This window comes from Erinaceus europaeus, chromosome 6 (assembly GCF_950295315.1).
Source record: "Erinaceus europaeus chromosome 6, mEriEur2.1, whole genome shotgun sequence".
In the NCBI taxonomy this organism is placed as follows: Eukaryota; Metazoa; Chordata; class Mammalia; order Eulipotyphla; family Erinaceidae; genus Erinaceus; species Erinaceus europaeus.
In genome coordinates, this window is record NC_080167.1 from 20606551 (window position 1) to 20626809 (window position 20259).

At 41.3% G+C, this 20259-nt stretch overlaps 1 protein-coding gene across 3 annotated transcripts in view; it reads left to right on the plus strand.

The window, feature by feature from the left end:
* GLT1D1 (glycosyltransferase 1 domain containing 1) overlaps nt 1–20259 on the plus strand; it is a 154215-nt gene that overhangs the window by 62109 nt on the left and 71847 nt on the right. For all 3 annotated transcript variants that reach the window (XM_060193294.1, XM_060193295.1, XM_060193296.1), the window contains exons 5-6: nt 2607–2643; nt 6823–6879. In XM_060193294.1, the coding sequence (XP_060049277.1) occupies nt 2607–2643; nt 6823–6879 (94 nt within the window). The remainder of the gene's footprint in view (nt 1–2606; nt 2644–6822; nt 6880–20259) is intronic.

The window sequence follows — 20259 nt, forward strand, 5'->3', positions numbered from 1 at the left end:
CACCCCTATTAACATTAATATCGTTTTTAAAATTTATTCTTATTATTTTTATTTATTATTGAATAGAGACAGCCAGAAATCGAGAGGGAAGAAGGAGAGACAGAGAGACACCTGTAGCCCTGCTTTACCACTCATGAAGCTTTCCTCCTGCAGGTGGGGACTGGGGACTTGAACCTGGGTTCTTGCACATTACAACATGTGCATTCAACCAGGTGCGCCACCACTCATCCCACATTAACATCTTTTTAAACTAGAACAGACAAGATTTAAAATATATATTTATTTATTCCCTTTTGTTGCCCTTGTTGTTTTTATTGTTGTAGTTATTAGTGTTGTTATTGATGTCATCGTTGTTGGATAGGACAGAGAGAAATGGAGAGAGCAGAGGAAGACAGAGAGGGTGAGAGAAAGATAGACACCTGCAGACTTGCTTCACCACCTGTGAAGTGACTTCCCTGCAAGTGGGAAGCCAGGAACTCGAACCAGGATCCTTACACTGGTCCTTGTGCTTTGTGCCACATGTGCTTAAACCACTGCGCTACCGCCCAACTCCCCAGACAAGATTTTTAAAGAAAAATTTTGAGAGATCTTAATCTATATGTACCTCGGTAGTGTGAGGAATTTAGGAAGATCAAGATTTTAAAGGTCACAGGTGCTTATTAATCTTTTTGAAATTGATTTTTATATTAATAAGAGAGACAAAGAACCAGAACACCACTCTGGAAAATACAGTGCCAGGTATTGATCTTGTGACTTTGTGCCTATGAGTTCACTGATTTACTCACAATTACAGCCTTTTTAAGTGGGTTTCTATCTGTTCCTCTGTTACTTCTTTTATTTTCAAATTTTTTTAATTATCTTTATTTATTGTATAGAGACAGCCAGAAATTGAGAGGGAAGGGGGTGATAGAGACTGAGAGACACCTGCGGCCCTGCTTCGCTACTTGCAAAGCTTTCCCCCTACAGGTGGGGGTCGGGGACTTGAACCAGGTCCTTGCATGCTGTAACATAGGAACTCAGCCAAGAGTGCCACCACTCAGCCCCTCTGCTCCGGTTACTTCTACCTTGAATTTGAATCATAACTTTAATAAAAATTCCACCTTGAAGATGAAATAAAGTGTGTTCTTTCTCTCTCTTTTTAAAAATATTTATTTATGTATTTATCCCCTTTTGTTGCCCTTGTTTTATTGTTGTAGTTATTATTGTTGTCATTGTTGTTGGATAGGACATAGAGAAATGGAGAGAGATGGGGGAAGACAGAGAGGGGGAGAGAAAGATAAGACACCTGCAGACCTGCTTCACCGCTTGTGAAGCGACTCCCCTGCAGGTTTCTCTCTCTCTTCTTTTAAAGCTTCACCTGAGAACATGAAAGCTAGTATGTGTGTATTGAATACAAATACCCAGATCAGTCATGCAAGTCTTGTCTTTCCTTTGAGGTCAAAGAGGTTTTTTGGGGTGGGGGTGAGGGGTGGGGTAGGAGGTAAAAAGGGCTGTCCATGAGGTCAGTTCATTCACATGCAGGAAGAAACTTTTTTTTTTTTTTAAGATTTTATTTATTGATGAGAAAGGTAGGAGGAGAGAGAGAAAGAACCAGACATTGCTCTGGTACATGACCTGCCAGGGCTTGAACTCAGGACCTGACGCTTGAGAGTCAAGCGCTTTATCCACTGCGCCACCTCCTGGACCATGGAAGAAACTTCTACTTGGTCTCTCTCTCTCTCTTTTTTTTTTTTTTTTTTTTTTTTTTAGGATTTTTTTCTTTTTTCTTTATTTCCTTTTATTGCCCTTGTTGTTTTATTGTTATAGTTATTATTGATGTTGTTGTTGGATAAGACAGAGAGAAATGGAGAGAGAAGGGGAAGACAGAGAGGGGGAGAGAAAGACAGACACCTGCAGACCTGCTTCACCGCTTGTGAAGCGACTCCCCTGCAGGTGGGGATCTGGGGGCTTGAACTGGGATCCTTATGCTGGTCCTTGCACTTAGCGCCACCTGCGCTTAACCCGCTGGCTACTGCCCGACTCCCTCTACTTGGTCTCTTTCCCCTCACTCTTTCCCTCCTGGCATTCTCCTCCTCCTCTCTCATCCCCACTTTCCTTTCTCCCCTTCTTCCTTCTCCTTCACCCTTCCCTCCCCTTTGCTCTTCCACTTCTCTCTGTCACCTCCTTTCTCCCCTTGCCTCTCCTCCTTTTCTCTTCTCCAGGATGGGGGAATGGACCCCTTTCATGCAGGTGCGTGATTTCTAAAACCCCACCTCCATCCTTACACACACTGACGGGCTCTGACCAAGCATGTTCTCCACTGAGCTTCAATAACATAGTAGTTACCAGAAAATTACATAATAATAGTACATTAAGCTTAATCAAAGCACTTCTCTTTCTGCGCTTTCCACCTTATAGATAGAGGCTCTAGTTTTAATGATTCAATGTAGAGATAACTCTTTGCTTTCATGAAGTAACCAATCTTTGAGAAGCTGTGCAGATGATTCTTTGTGATATCTTCCTAGATAAGATTTTCCAATGACCTTAATTTCTGAAAAATATCCTGAAATGGACTCTCAATTTTCTTTTTCTCTCCTCCCACCCTCCCCCACCCCACATTACAAAAGCCGCATGCTAAGGGTAAGATCTATGTCCAGAGCCAAGGTAAGAATTTTAAAAATATATGTATATATTGATATGAATCCTTATCTTTTAGACCCACTGAAGTATCTGTGGAGGAAATAGTACATCTAAGATGGGGACGGGAGGTTGCATACCTAGTTAAGTGCAAGGACTTCCTTAAGGATCTCAGCTCAATCCCCCACTCCCCACCTGCAAGGGGACACTTCACAAGTGGTGAAGCAGGTCTGCAGGTGTGTCTATGTCTCTCCCCTACCTCTCCCCTATCTTATCCAATAAAATGAAAAAAATGGCCACCAATTATAGTGGATTCATAGTGCCAGCACCGAGCTCCAGCAATCATCCTGGAGGCAATATTACTAGTATTAGTAACAATAACAATAATAATAATAACTCAAAGCAATTAGAATGTATTCACCTTGGTTACTTCCTAACACTATATAGAAGAGAAAAAGGAGGTGCATATTATAAACAAATCAATGCAGATTACACAACACCTTCACTGGTACAAATGCAACATACTGTCAGTGGTTTCTCTGGATAAGACTGAGCTCTAAGGAGTCAAGCAGTAGTGCAGCGGGTTAAGCGCACGTGGCGCAAAGCGCAAGGACCAGCATAAGGATCCTGGTTCGAGCCCCCAGCTCCCTACCTGCAGGGGAGTCGCTTCACAAGTGGAGAAGCAGGTCTGCAGGTGTCTTTCTCTCCCCCTCTCTGTCTTCCCCTCCTCTCTCCATTTCTCTCTGTCCTATCCAATAATGATGACATCAATAACTACAACAATAAAACAAAGGCAGCAAAAGGGAATAAATAAAGAAATATTTTTTTTAAAAGACTGAGCTTCTCTGTTATGTTTGGTTGCATTGTTGATCATGGTCTCTGAGAACATTTACTGTAGCCCAGAAGACCACCCAAACACTGATGAGAAACCAGCATGTGACGTATTAATAATCGTGGGAGAGTAGGCCCAAAGAAGATTACTTCACCTATCCTAGCCTCAAGGTTGAACAAATGCTAAGACAAAGGTCTCAAGTTTTTCATGGTTCTGAGCCTAAGGGAAAGGCCCTCTCAGCCCTTCCTTAGCTACTCAACACCTTGTCCAGATGCACCAATAACTTTTTAAAAATTTTTAAATTTTATCTATTTTGCCTCTAGGGCTATCACTGGGGTTCTGTGTTTGCACTTTGAATCCATAGCTCCTGGTAGCCATTTTCATTTTTTTTTTTCCATTTATTGGATAGGGCAGAGAGAAATTGAGAGGGGAGGGGAGATAAAGAGGGAGAGAGAAAAATAGGCACCTGTAGACTTGCTTCACCACTTGTGAAGGGTCCCTGCTACATGTTGGGAGCAGGGGCTGGAACCCAGATCTTTGCACTGGTCCTTGTACATAGTGTTATGTGCACCTAACAGGATGTGCCACTGCCCAGCCCATGTTTTTTTTTTTTTAAAGTGTTGTGTGCCTTTCTTCTTTTTAATCATTATAAATTTATTTATAAAGAAAAAATATCAACAAGCCCATAGGATAAGAGAGGCACAATTCCACACAATTTTCTTTCCACCACTAGAGTTCCATATCGCACCCCTTCCATTGGAAACTTTCCTATTCTTTGTCCCTCTGGGAGTATGGACCCAGGGTCATTATGGGGTGCAGAAGGTGGAAGGTCTGGCTTCTGTAATTGCTTCCCTGCTAAACATGGGCCTTGGGCAGGTTGATCCATACTCCCAGCCTGTCTCTCTTTCCCTAGTGGGGCAGGGATCTGGGGAGGTGAAACTCCAGGACACATTGGTGGGGTCGTCTGCCCGGGGAATTCAGGTTGGCATCATAGTAGCATCTGCAACTTGGTGACTGAAAAAGCATTAAGATATAAAGCAGAACAAATTGTTTAATAGTCAGGAACCTAAAGGCAAGAATACAGAGAGAGAAGAGGCACAGTAGTATGGCTTCACTGCTAAGGAAGCTACAGACACCCTCATTTGGTGACTTGGGGCTCACAATTCATTTCCCTCTACTGAGTAAGCCACTTGCCAGTCCCCAAGGTCTCTCAACATTTATTATTATTTTTCGTAGCTGAATCACTTCTGAGACCTCCTTTCATGGGTCCCCATTTTATAGACTGATGTATGTACTAAATCAGGGTGCATAGAAGAAGTGAGTATTGGGGCAGCTATAGTATGCCCTCCCCTGCCCCTAACAGAAACCAGATTTTTAACCAAGGAAACGGGCTGGGAGGTGTACTGGGGTCTGAATGCACAGGCTGGGCAGTTCCTTGGCTTGAATGTAAACTCTGCTGCCTGTACCCTGTGGCATTCTGTAAGTCTCTCTCTCTCTCTCTCTCTCTCTCTCAACCAGAGCACTGATCAGCCTTATTTTGGTGCAGAGGATTGAACCTGGGACCTTAGAGCCTCAAGCATGAGAGTCTCTTTGCATAAACATTATGGTATCTACCCCCACCCCAAGGTTCTCTTCTCTGAAACTCAGTTTCCAGCTAGATAAGCTAGAGGAGCCCAGCTGCCCCCAAGTCTTTTAAGTTTTGTGTGATCTGCGCCCAGACATCATGTTGCATGCGCCCTAGACACATGCAGCAGCCACTCATGGGATTGATCTGTTGGTAATTTTAGAAAGAGATGGTAAAGGCGATGACACCATTTAATTTACATTTCAAATTTTTCTGCTGTTAAAGTAATCTGCTGGGTGTTGCCACTACATTTACTGAGTCTTAAAAATGTTCTATTTTGGGAGTCCGGCGGTAGCGCAGCGGGTTAAGCGCAGGTGGCGCTAAGCACAAGGACCAGCGGAAGGATCCCGGTTCGAGCCCCCGGCTCCCCACCTGCAGGGGAGTCACTTCACAGGCGGTGAAGCAGGTCTGCAGGTGTCTGTCTTTCTCTCCCCCTCTCTGTCTTCCCCTTCTCTCTCCATTTCTCTCTGTCCTATCCAACAACAATGACATCAATAATAACTACAACAACAAAACAACAAGGGCAACAAAAGGAATAAATAAATAAGTAAAATTTTAAAAAATGTTCTATTTTCCCAGAGACTTTTACACTTAGACTCATTTGAAGGTTGACACAAATAGCAGGCAAACTCATGTGACTTGCAGAGGGTTGAGACTAGGCATTTTAAATACAGCATCACTTCTCCATGGGGTTATTAGAGTTTAGTTTAACTTTTTTTTAAAAAAAAATTATTTTTAAAATAAAAAATATCGACAAGACCATAGGATAATAGGGGTACAGTTCTCACCACTAGAGTTCTGTATTTCATCCCCTCCATTGGAAACTTTACTATTCTTTATCCCTCTGGGAGCATGGACCCAGGATCATCATGGGGTGCAGAAGGTGGAAGATTTGGCTTCTGTAATTGCTTCTCCGCTGAACATGGTCAGTGACAGGTCAATCCATACTCCCAGCCTTTTTCCAGGATACATTGATGAGGTCATCTGCCTGGGGAAGTCAGGTTGGCCTCAAGGTAGCATCTCAACTTGATGTCAGAGTATTGGAGCTGAGGGTTGACATCGAAGGCCTGTCGCCTGTGGACACAGTCCAAAGTGAAACATCAAGGTGATACTGCTTGCATTGATTAGGTTGAGATTAGCAGATGCAGTATCAATTGATAGTTGAGAGAAGATTGCTGAAAAATGAGCCCCACCTCTGAGGTTCCAGAACTGAGAGAAATAGGGGTTTTATAGGGAATGGGGAGGGTTCCTGTAACTTTTTAGAAGGCTATTACTTGGATGTAGTTTTTAGGAACTTGAGCTGTCTATGATCTATAGGAGCGAGATCCAGAGGCAGATGGGAGGTTCGAAGTGGAAGGTCCTTTCTCATTGGGAGTCCAAGGGCCCACCTGACAGCTCATCTGCTGCTGGGATTGGTGGGAATCCAGGATGCACTGGAACTTTTGAGTGCCATTAAAAGAACTACATTTAGGGGCCAGGCTTGGCTCACCTGGTTAAGTGCACAACACATTACAGTGTGGAAGGTTCAGGGACAAAAACTTTAGGAGTGGTGAATCAGGACTGCATGTATCTATCTCTCTCCCTCTTTATTTCCTCCTCCTCCTCCCTCAATTTCTTCTGTCTGTAATAATAAATAAATATATATATATATATATATATATTTTTAAAAACCTATATTTTACTCAGTAAAGAATGGTGGATTCTACCTCATCAATGTGAACTTCCTCTTTTTCTCTTTCCTTTGACCCAGGAATCGCAACTGCACCAAACTCCACCTTTAACTGGAACACCTTTCTTCAACGTTCAGGTAAGAGGGGACATCATCTGCCTGATTTTGACCTAGGTGCATCTTGGTACCTAGTGTCATTTACTTGTCACCTTCCCCTGGATTGGGAAAAGAGGTTGCTAGGTCAAAGAATTTTTCCCTTTTAAGTAGAGCTTGGGTGGAAGGCAAGGGCCAGGAGTTAGAACGAGGCCAGGTGACAGTCAGAGAGCAAACTGCTTTCTCTCCAGTGTGGAAGGCCTCTGCAGGGTTGTATAGGGTTTCTCATGTGTGTAAGGAGTCTCCAGACTAGAGACTGGAAAGGTTCCCCCACCATGCGTTCTTCCCACAACTCCTGTGCCTTCTAACATGCTTCCCGAAGTGAGGAAGCATTTCCTACGTCACTGGTTACACACACAATAAACGGCCATTGTGGAAAAAGAGGAGGTGGCGATTAGACGAACAAAAAGGTAGGCCACCTGAAATCTCTGCACTGAAACAGAACGGTTATCAACATTTTATTATGATCATTCTAGACCAACTTACACACATACGATGATTTTATATATTTATATACATTGTATCTATTTATTTTGCCTCTTAAAAATTCTTGTCTTTAAAAGTATATAGCTATGATTTACAGATTACAACAATTATTGTGTTAATAAATAGTCATATGATTTTATATACAATATAGGTATGGTTTCTATCTTTTATATGAAATACATGCAACATAGTTTATATCAGGGTGTGGAATCTTTTTTCTATGAAGGGCCATTTGGAACTTCATTCACATTTCATAACAAAATTATCAACTTAAAAATTGGCACTTAATGTTGCTATAAAAAACAAAAGAGTTCCGGGAGTCGGGCGGTAGGTAGCACAGTGGGTTAAGCGCAGGTGGCACAAAGTGCAAGGACCGGCATAATATCCCGGTTCAAGCCCCCGGCTCCCTACCTGCAGGGGAGTCGTTTCACAAGCGGTAAAGCAGGTCTGCAGGTGTCTGTCTATCTTTCTCTCTCCCTCTCTGTCTTCCCCCTCCTCTCTCCATTTCTATCTGTCCTATCCAACAACGATGGCATCAATTATTATTTTTGTTTATTTATTGGATTGAGACAGTCAGAAATTGAGAGGGAAGGGGGAGATAGAGAGGAAGAGAGACAGAGCTACCTACAGCCCTGCCTCACCACTGGCAGAGCATTTGCCCTGTAGGTGGGGAACGGGGACTTAAACCTGGGTCCTTGCCATTGCAACATGTACGCTCAACCAGGTAAGCCACCACCCCATCCCCAGGCTGGACATTATCTACTACCCATGGTTTATATAATAACTTTTAAAAGATAAAACAAGAGGATCAACTAGGAATACCAAAGGAGACCACCCGGACCGAAACAAGACAGGACTTGAATGACCACAGGAACCCACTAAATCACCAGTGATTACAAACACGTGTGGCTGGTGACAGAGAGGAGAGAGGAGCATAAGGAGAGATTAAGTGACTGCTAACAGTCTAGCAGTTTATCAGTTGAGACACCACCTCCAGTCTGCTCCACCAACAAGGGGACAGCTGAAGGGAGGAGAGGACTCCCCAGAGACTCACCAAGTGCAACTCTGAGTCTCCATTGCTACTGCCCTCAGAATCTGGAGCAGCAACAGGGAGGGACACCAAGGGGCAGAGATCTAATAAGGAAACTCAGGAGAAGACCTATACCTCCCTGGCATTGCTGAGGGGCTGTGAAAGTCTCTTTGCATAACCACTGGATTATCTCTGCCACACCCTGCTTTATCTCTTGGTCAGGAATCAGTGATTAAGCTGAAGCCTACTGATAGTTTAAAAGCCCTCAGGCTCCCATAGCCTACAGGGAAGAAAAAAAAAAGAGGCTTTTAAACCACTGAGCTCCAACTCAGGGTTTTAAATACTATTGAAACAACTGTTAAATTCCACCGCTGTGAACCCTTTAATTAACTTACTTAGACACAAGTCAATCCAGGCAATAGTGATCAGTAATTTGAAAAGTACTGATAAAGGAACTCATAACATAATATATAAAATGGTTAAAACAAGAATATTGGAGAATCAAACCAGGACAAGAGTCCAGCTAAAAGTCCTCCAGAGGGTGAAGCACAAAACAACGAGTTCAACATCCAAACATTAGCTAAGGAAATAATAACAGGAGTGAGTAAAGAATTTGAAAAAATTGTAATCAGAAATACAGGAACAACAAATGAGACTATGGAAGAAAATACTAATTATCTCATGGTATTAGAGAGCTTAAAGCTGAAATCGCTGAGCTAAGAACACAACTAGTTGAAAAAGCTAAAACAGTATCAGAACAGGGCAACAAAATAGATGAACTCCAGAAAACAGTAGAGGGCAGAGAGAATAGAATCTATGAGGCTGAAGACAGAATCAGCAAGACTGAGGATGAATTAGAGACAACTAAAAAAGAAGTAAGAAATCTCAAAAAGAGATTAATAGATGCTGAAAACAACAACAGAGTCCTATGGGATGACTTCAAAAGAAATAATATACGCATTATTGCCATACCAGAGGAAGAAAGAGAAGGAGAGGAAGAAAGTATTTTCCAGGCCATAATAGCTGAAAATTTCTCTAGTCTAGACAACATCAAAGACATAAAGATTCAAGAAGCCCAGAGGGTCCCAAACAGAATTAACCCAGACCTAAAGACACCAAGACATATCATACTTAGAATGGAAAGGAATAAGGATAAAGAAAGGATCCTGAAGGCTGCAAGAGAAAAACAAAGAGTCACCTACAAAGGAAAACCCATAAGATTAGCAGCAGACTTCTCCACACAAACACTACAGGCCAGAAGAGAATGGCAAGATATCTGTCGAGTTCTCGATGAGAAAGGCTTTCAACCATGAATACTATATCCTGCTAGACTGTCATTCAGACTAAAGGGAGGCATCAAAACCTTCTCAGACAAGCAACAGTCGAAGGAATCAACTATCACCAAGCCTGCCCTGAAAGAAGTTCTGAAAGGTCTCCTATAAACAATCAGACCACCACAAATAGGACATATATCAAAACACTCTAAAGCTCTTCAAGAATGGCGTTAAAATATCTTCAATCTTTGACATCAATAAATGTCAATGGCCTGAATTCACCTATTAAAAGACACAGAGTAGGAAGATGGATCAGAAAACACAACCCAACAATATGCTGTCTACAGGAAACCCACCTAACTCAACAAGACAAACACAGACTTAACGTGAAAGGATGGAAAACTATATACAAGCCAATGGCCCACAAAAAAGGGCAGGAATAGCTATTCTCATATCTGACATAATAGACTTTAAAATAGATAAGATTAAAAAAGATAGGAATGGACACTACTTAATGCTCAGAGGATCAGTCAATCAAGAGGACTTAACAATTATTAACATCTATGCACCCAATGAGAAGCCATCTAAATATATCAAACGTCTACTGAAAGAGCTACAGCAATATATTAACAGCAACACAATCATAGTAGGGGACTTCAACACCCCACTCTCTCAACTTGACAGATCATCCAGGCAGAAAATCAATAAAGACATAAGGGAGCTATATGAAGAGATAGATAAACTAGAACTATTGGACATTTTCAGAGTCATACATCCCAAGAAACTGGAATACACATTTTACTCAAATCCACATGGGTCATTCTCAAGGATAGAACATATGTTAGGCCACAAAGACAGCATCCGCCAATTCAAGAGCATTGAAATCATCCCAAGCATCTTCTCAGACCACAGTGGAATTAAACTAACACTTAACAATCAACAAAAGATTAATAACAGTCCCAAAATGTGGAAGCTCAACAGTACACTTCTTAACAACTTCCGTGTCAAAGAGGAAATCAAGGAAGAAATCAAAATGTTTCGAGAGTTCAATGAAAATGAAGACACAAGCTATCAAAATATTTGGGACACAGCTAAAGCAGTCCTAAGAGGGAAGTTCATAGCTATACAAGCACACATTAGGAAACAAGAAAAGGCACAAATAAACAGCCTGATTGCACATCTTAAAGACCTAGAAGAAGAACAACAAAGGAACCCAAAAGCAACCAGAAGGACAGAAATCACTAAAGTTAGGGCAGAAATCAATATCATTGAGAATAAGAAAAGCATACAAGAGATCAACGAAAGTAAATTTTGGTTCTTCGAAAGAGTGAACAAAATCGACAAACCTTTAGCCAGACTCACAAAACAAAAAAGGGAGAAGACCCAAATAAATCAGATAGTAAATGAAAGAGGAGATATCACAACAGACACTGCAGAAATTCAACATATCATGCGAGGCTTCTATGAACAACTATATGCCACCAAGCTAGAGAACCTGGAAGAAATGGACGATTTCCTAGATATCTACCAACTTCCAAAACTAAGTAAAGAGGAACTACATAACATGAACAGGCCCATCACAGCTAATGAAATTGAATCAGTTATCAAAAATCTCCCCAAAAATAAAAGTCCTGGACCAGATGGTTTTACAAATGAATTCTACAAAACCTTCAAAGAAGAATACCCCTACTTTTAAAAGTCTTCCAGAAGTTTGAAGACACTGGAATACTCCCTGCCAGCTTCTATGAAGCCAACATCACTCTGATACCAAAAGCAGACAGGGACACAACCAAAAAAGAAAACTACAGACCAATATCTCTGATGAACATAGATGCGAAAATATTGAACAAAATTCTAGCCAACCGGATACAGCAGTATATCAAAAAGATTGTTCATCATGACCAAGTGGGGTTTATCCCAGGCATGCAAGGTTGTTTTAATATACGTAAATCAGTCAATGTGATCCACCACATCAACAAAAGCAAGACCAAAAACCACATGGTCATATCAATAGATGCAGAGAAAGCCTTTGACAAAATACAACATCCCTTTATGATCGAAACATTACAAAAAATGGGAATAGATGGAAAATTCCTGAAGATAGTGGAGTCTATATATAGCAAACCTACAGCCAACATCATATTCAATGGTGAAAAACTGGAAGCATTTCCCCTCAGATCAGGTACTAGACAGGGCTGCCCTTTATCACCATTACTATTCAACATAGTGTTGGAAGTTCTTGCCGTAGCAATCAGGCAGGAGCAAGGAATTAAAGGCATACAGATTGGAAGAGAAAAAGTCAAACTCTCCTTATTTGCAGATGACATGATAGTATACATGGAAAAACCTCAGGAATCCAGCAAGAAGCTTTTGGAAATCATCAGGCAATACAGTAAGGTGTCAGGCTATAAAATTAACATTCAAAAGTCAGTGGCATTCCTCTATGCAAACACTAAGTTAGTAGAAATTGAGATCCAGAAATCAATTCCTTTTACTATAGCAACAAAAACAATAAAATATCTAGGAGTAAATCTAACCAAAGAAGTGGAAGACTTGTATACTGAAAATTATGAGTCACTACTCAAAGAAATTGAAAAAGACACAAAGAAGTGGAAAGATATTCCATGTTCATGGGTTGGAATAATTAACATCATCAAAGTGAATGTATCACCCAGAGCCATCTACAAATTTGATGCTATCCCCATTAAGATCCCAAGCACATTTTTTAGGACAATAGAACAAATGCTACAAATTTTTATCTGGAACCAGAAAAGACCTAGAATTGCCAAAACAATCTTGAGAAAAAAGAACAGAACCGGAGGCATCACACTCCCAGATTTCAAACTGTATTATAGGACCATTGTCATCAAAACTGCTTGGTATTGGAACATGAATAGACACGTTGACCAGTGGAATAGAATTGAGAGCCCAGAAATGAGGCCCCACACCTATGGACATCTAATCTCTGACAAAGGGACCCAGACTGTTAAATGGGGAAAGCAGAGTCTCTTCAACAAATGGTGTTGGAAACAATGGGTTGAAACATGCAGAAGCATGAAACTGAATCACTGTATTTCACCAAATACAAAAGTAAATTCCAAGTGGATCAAGGACTTTGATGTTAGATCACAAACTTTCAGGTACTTAGAGGAAAATATTGGCAGAACTCTTTTCCGCATAAATTTTAAAGACATTTTCAATGAAACGAATCCAATTACAAAGAAGACTAAGGCAAGTATAAACCTATGGGACTACATCAAATTAAAAAGTTTCCTCACAGAAAAAAGACCACTACCCAAACCAAGAGACCCCTCACAGAATGGGAGAAGATCTTTACATGCCATACATCAGATAAGAGTTTAATAAGCAACATATATAAAGAGCTTGCCAGACTCAACAACAAGACAACAAATAACCCCATCCAAAAATGGGGGGAGGACTTGGACAGAATATTCACCACAGAAGAGATCCAAAAGGCTGAGAAACACATGAAAAAATGCTCCAAGTCTCTGACTGTCAGAGAAATGCAAATAAAGACAACAATGAGATACCACTTCACTCCTGTGAGAATGTCACACATCAGAAAAGGTAACAGCAGCAAATGCTGGAGAGGGTGTGGGGTCAAAGGAACCCTCCTACACAGCTGGTGGGAATGTCAATTGGTCCAACCTCTGTGGAGAACAGTCTGGAGAACTCTCAGAAGGCTAGAAATGGACCTACCCTATGACCCTGCAACACCTCTCCTGGGGATATATCCTAAGGAACCCAACACATCCATCCAAAAAGATCTGTGTACACATATGTTCTTGGCAGCACAATTTGTAATAGCCAAAACCTGGAAGCAACCCAGGTGTCCAACAACAGATGAGTGGCTGATCAAGTTGTGGTATATATACACAATGGAATACTACTCAGCTGTAAAAAATGGTAACTTCACCGTTTTCAGCCGATCTTGGATGGACCTTGAAAAATTCATGTTAGGTGAAATAAGTCAGAACGAGACGGATGAATATGGGATGATCTCACCCTCAGGCAGAAGTTGAAAAACAAGATCAAAAACGAAAACAGAAGTAGAACCTGAAATGTAACTGGCGTATCACACCAAAGTAAAAGACTCTGGGGTGGGAGTGGGTGGATGGGGAGAATACCGGTCCATGAAGGATGATAAATGACATAGTGGGGGTTGTATTGTTAAATGGGAAACTGGGGAATGTTATGCATGAACAAAGTATTCTATTTACTGTAGAATTTAAAACATTAATTCCCCAATAAAAAAAAAAAGATAAAAGAAGGATGTGAGGGTGATCTGGCTGCGACATCTGTCACCCCAATGATCGCCAGGGTTGATTCAGCTGATCTGGCTGGCTAGGCGGGTGTCCCCTTCCTTCCTCACTGCTCCAAGTGCGTCCCTCCGGAAGCTGTGTGCGCTAAGAGGACGGCCTTCCCCGAACGATCCCTCTTCGTTCAAGGGCATAGGAGTAGCTGCTCTCCCCTGCTTGAACCTCCAAACAAGCTCTCAAGGTTCATTTGTAGGAGAGCATAGGGTAGTCAAACCTCCAAGACTCCATACACATCCAAATGAGGCGCTGCATGTGGCAGTCTGACTTTCTTTAAATAAATGAAAAGCAACAAAATATGGGAAGGAAGTAATCCTTACTGCTCTACCCCACCTTATTTATTCATTTACTATTTATTTACTGGGTATAAGCCTTTCTTTCATATGTATGCACTAGGAATTTTCCCCCACTCTCTGTTTATAGTTTTCTGCTCTTTATCTTTTCATGGCAGAGGCTTTTAATTTAGTGCAAGTTTAGTCTGTCATTTTCTAAAGGTTTTTTTTTTTTTTTTTTTAACAGCTCTCTGCTAAGCTCTGATTTATGGTAGTGCTGGGGATTGAACCTGGAACCTCAGAGCCCCGGTCATTAGATTTTGTTTGTGTAAATATTAAGTTATCTTCCCCCACCTTATCAATTTTTCTTAATGGTTGTTACTCACTGAGTCCTATCTAAAAAAATATTTGTCTACTTTAGAGTTAAAAAGTTATTTACTTTACTTTCTCCTCAGTTTTTTAGTATTTTAGCATAGAATTATAATCCTTACGAAATTAATTTTTGTGTGTAATCTGAGGTGGGAATCAAAATAGCATTTCCCCCCTACACGTTGTTTTATATCTTCTATTGAAAAAGTACCTTTGCTCAAAGCCAGTTTTTTTATAAAATTATTTTTATTTATTTATTCCCTTTTGTTGCCCTTGTTTTATTGTTGTAGTTATTATTATTGTTGTTACTGATGTCACTGTTGGATAGGACAGAGAGAAATGGAGAGAGGAGGGGAAGACAGAGAGGGGGAGAGAAAGATAGACACCTGCAGACCTTCTTTACCGCCTGTGAAGCGACTCCTCTGCTGGTGGGGAGCCAGAGACTCGAACCTGGATCCATACACTGGTCCTTGCATTTTGCGCCACCTGCGCTTAACCTGCTGCGCTACCGCCCGACTCCTTCAAAGCCAGTTTTATCTCTGTGTTTCTCCTCTTGATAATATGATGATGTTTTGCTACTGTAGACTGATCTTAGTTCCTTCAGTCAGGTAGTGGTAGTCAACCACATTGTTTCTGGATTGTTTTAGCTGTTCTGTTTTTCATTTTCTTCCTCCCTCTCTCTCTCTGCCTTCCTTCTCCTCCTTTCTTCCTTCTCCTCCTTCCTTCACTTCCTTCACTTGGATAGTGTACTTCCATTGTCAAGGGTACTACCCAACCCATGTTTGAGCCTGGCTGGATAGAAACAGTAGCAGAGAGACAGTGAAAGAGGCTAGAGCACCAAAGCTTCCTTCAGTGCCACTGGGGCTGGGCTCAAACCTAGTCCTCACATGGCAAAACAGCACATACTACCCAAAGGAGCTATTTCACCACTATTATTGTTATTATTATTTTACCAGAGCACTGCTCAGCTCTGGCTTATGGTGGTTTGGGGGATTGAACCTGGGACTTTGGGGCCTTAAGCACAAGGGTCTCTTTGTATAACCATTATGCTATCTATGCCCACCCCATGCATCTCTTTTAGTGCGGAAAGTGTGGTTGCCTGCCATTGGTTGTGGAGGTCCATAGGTGTGTGTGCTCTTTGGGATCATAATGCCTTTTAGGCTCCAGGGTTTTTTTTTGGATCAAATCATTGTTTTCTGGTGATGCCAGGGATCAATCTATGGCTTCTTGCTTACAAATCATCTCTGGAGGTGCTGGAACCATTAAAGTAGATTCACCAGCTGCCATCTGAAGTCTAAGAATCTATCTGTTGAGGCAGAACTATTTGAAAGACCACACCTTAAGGTGGGTTTATAGGTACTGAATTTGAATTCAAATTCAAATTTGAATTTGAATTAAAATCCAAAAAAGAGACTGAAAATGCAAAATCAATTTCTTGCCCTCATCAAACATGAACGCCCTCCCCACCCTACCCTCGCACTGTTCCCTCCCCAAACTTCAAACTAGTGTTTCTGCATTAAGCTTCTTTGAAAGAGCAAGACATTCCAAGTGTTGTATTAGAAACCCTTTTTGGTGTGAATTCATCAGTTCCAGGGACAAGACTGCACTGTTGGAGCATCACAAATGCAGCCTTAGCATCCATTTGATTTTATTGGGAAGCCAGTTTCCTTATTCAGAATCGTGGACCTACCTCAAGTCACCTTTGTTAACTTCTGTTTATCACCAGACACAAGGGCAGAGTAACCGTGGCTCATCATTTCCAAAAGGAGAGTGATTTGCTTACAAGTTCTGTAGCCTTGTGGTTGAGTGTTTCGTTGGTCTTATTACAGAGTGATTAACAGCATAGCCAAGAAGTGGAAAATACTCCTTAGAAAGCACTTCCTCAGGAGACCTGCAGTTTAATCTTAATGTGTGCAATTAGAAGCTGTAAATGCATTCAGAATATATGGGTCTCAGGAAGCCAGGCTTGTGACTGAGGTTCCTGACGAGTTGGTTTATAGTTTAAGGGCAGATGTGGAATGAATGGGTATCTCTGGGTTTTATGATCGCCGTCTGTTCTTTTTTGTGGGATCGTTCATCTCTGTCAGCTTTTAGACTCTGGGGATGGATGGTCCTCTCCACACATACTCCATCTTGCCCTCGTCTCCTGAGCATTCGGAAACTGTGACTGTCATTTGTCACTAACACTTTGAGCATCAGACAGTAGAAACAGAAAACACAGTACATATAGTTACAATCTGTGAACCCAGATACAACCCTTCTGAGTTCTTGCGAACTCTGAACTGGAAACCCAGGGGTGTGAGTTGGGGTAAGCCTGTTTCATACCTCATTAAGATGGGGGGCAGTTGGTGATTCTCCAAGGTTGGTAGTCTTTTTCTTTTTAATAGATGATGTCAGTTTCACAATGCATTTTCCTCTAAGTGTGTCCCAAGTTTTTTGAGACTATTCAGTGATATCACACAGCCATAGCTAACAAATGACTAAGTCTCTTTAGTTTAACACATTAAGCCAATTTTATGCTAACCAGATGCTATCTTAAAGTGAATCAAGTAGAAGCAAATAAAATCCATTAAGTGTCCTAGGTGGTCTTGCTGACAATGCTGCATAATCTTTATGGTTGCTATTTATCAGAAGACTTGTGTACACACACACACACACACACACACACACACGAACGCACACACACACGAACTCACACACACATGAACGCACACACACAGAGATGTCAACTTATTTTCCTGACCTTTTTTATTTGCACCTGGAATGTCATTAGGATTCAGTGTTCCATGCTTTGTGTTTCTAAACGCCAACGATCAGCACCTCTAAAGTTAGGCTTTCCTCAGGCCATTAACTCACAAACTATGAACACTTAGATGTGACCTGATCATTTATCATTCTTTCCTGTTTCTTTTTGTTTGTTTTTATTACTATTTGGTTTTGTGTGTCTACTTCCCTTATTTGCTTAATTGTTCTCTGGTTAAAAAAATTGCATTTCTCTCTCTTTTTAAATTATTATCTTTATTATTGGATAGAGATAGTCAGGAATTGAGAGGGAAGGGAGAGATAGAAAGAGAGAGAAAAAGACAGACACTTGTAGCCCTGTTTCACCACTTGTGAAGCTTTTCTTCTACAGGTACAGACTGGGGGCTTGAACCTACATTCCTGTGCCCTGTAACATATGCATTCAACCAGGTGCACCACTGCCCAGTCCTAAAACTCTGCATTTCTCTCTCTCTCTCTCTCTCTCTTTTTTAAAGATTTTATTTATTTATTAATGAGAAAGATGGGAGGAGAGAGAAAGAACCAGACATCATTCTGGTACATGTGCTGCTGGGGACTGAACTTGGGACCTCATGCTTGAGAGTCCAATGTGCCACCTCCCAGACCACAAACTGTATTTCTCTATGAAGTTTCTAATATGCCAAGCTCAGATTTTTTTCTTAGGAAAAGCTCTGCTATTTGTCATATGGAAAATGAATGGTATGAAGTTCCTTTACACTGTCACAACTCCCCTAAGCAAATTTTCAGCATGCATAAACACACACACATACACACACACACACACACACACACCAGAGCTATTAGAATAGAATAGAAGGGTGGAAAATGGTTTGACATGGGCTGGGCTTCTATACAGGAGCAAATGAGTCAGGCAGTATGGTGTTGAGCCTGCTGGCACTGACATGGTGCTAGACAATGAAAATGACACATTTTGTTTGAAAGATTTAAAAAAAAATAACATTCTCTGGGAGATGACAGCTTTAGAAAGCCACACAAATGTGTATGTTTGCTTTGACTCAGCCTAGACAGGACGATCAGAGGGAAAGCAAAGATTAGAAAAATCTGGGCAGGGTTAGATAGCATATTGGTTATGCAAAGAGACTCTCACGCTGAGGTTCCGAAGTTTGAGGTTCAATCCCCCACAGCATCATAAGCAAGAGCTAATCAGTGGTCTAGGGAGAGAGAGCGAGAATCTGGTGAGAGTTGAAATGGGGAAACAGTTCACTAGAAATTATGGAGGTGCCAGCTTCACTTCCAAATTTTACAGGCCAGTCTCTTGTCTATTCTGTTGTCGCTGTTGAAGCCTAAGAATGGCTTCCACACATTTCCTGAGCCCAGTGCTCCAGCGACCTGAAATTAAGTTAACCCTAGCTAGTATTCACATGTTCTGAGTTGAGCAGTTGGTTGTCTGGCTGTGAGTTTTCAACTCTTTGTTTCCCTGCAAATGGGCCATTTGTGCAGGTTGAGATGCACACAGAAGCTGCTCGAATCCAAATGCTGCCTCTGCATTTTGTTGAAAGCATTCTTTTACATTTTCATTGAATGCCAAGCTAGTTTACTCTCTATTCTATCATTTTCTAATTGAGCTTGTGAGATTTCTGTGGCATTTAATCTCCCACCCAGAGAGGAGTGGAAAAGGGAAGGCAATATAGGATTAAGTCTATCTTCCTGCAGGAATTGAGGTCAAGGGTCTTAAAATTGGTTTAGTGACCAGCACTTAAAATTTTTGGAATGAAATAAAATAGAAAGTGTCACAGTGTCTCATCTGAAGTAAGACTAACTGGTTTTTTACAGTGTGTGTGTGTGTGTGTGTGTGTGTGTGTGTGTGTGTGTGTGCATGCATAAAGCTGTGTACACTGGCTTCTTGGTTGGTGTGGCCGCTTCCCAGGTGTTTGCACGCACAGGTGTTATGTGCTCTTTGTAATGAATATATAATGAATGAAAAGACACTCTCATCCCAACTTGCTCTGGTTTCAGCATCCACTGATAGTACTTGCTTAGTGGTAAAAGTTTGACTGGTTCTTAACACCTGGTCCTCCTATCATTAAAGATTTACTGTGAATGGGGGAAATAGCATATAACATAATGATTACAGAAAGAGACTCTTATTTCTTAGGCTCCCAAGTTCTCACATTTAATTCCCTCTACCACCATAACCCAAAACTGAACAGTTTCTGGTTAGTAATAATAATAATAACAACAACAATAGATTTGCTGCAACATTTGTCATTTTTTAAGGAGAATAACCTGTCTTCTGCTCATAGCTTTTGGTTGAAACTTTTGGTTCCAACAATGTTAGCATTGTGTAGATAGATTCCATGACACTCAGAGTAATGAGGAATTATATAAAAATTAATGTAATGCAGTTGTCATCACTTAACACAGAAACAGTGGTAATTTTTTAAGACTTTAGTAAGAAGACACTTCAGTCTTTTTTATTTTATTTTATTTTTTTATTTAAGAAAGGATTAATTAACAAAACCATAGGGTAGGAGGGGTACAACTCCACACAATTCCCACCACCCAATCTCCATATCCCACCCCCTCCCCCGATAGCTTTCCCATTCTCTATCCCTCTGGGAGCATGGACCCAGGGTCATTGAGGGTTGCAGAAGGTAGAAGGTCTGGCTTCTGTAATTGCTTCCTCGCTGAACATGGGCGTTGACTGGTCGGTCCATACTCCCAGTCTGCCTCTCTCTTTCCCTAGTAGGATGGGTCTCTGGGGAAGCTGAGCTCCAGGTCACATTGGTGGTGTCTTCAATCCAGGAAAGTCTGGCCGGCATCCTGATGACACCTGGAACCTGGTGACTGACAAG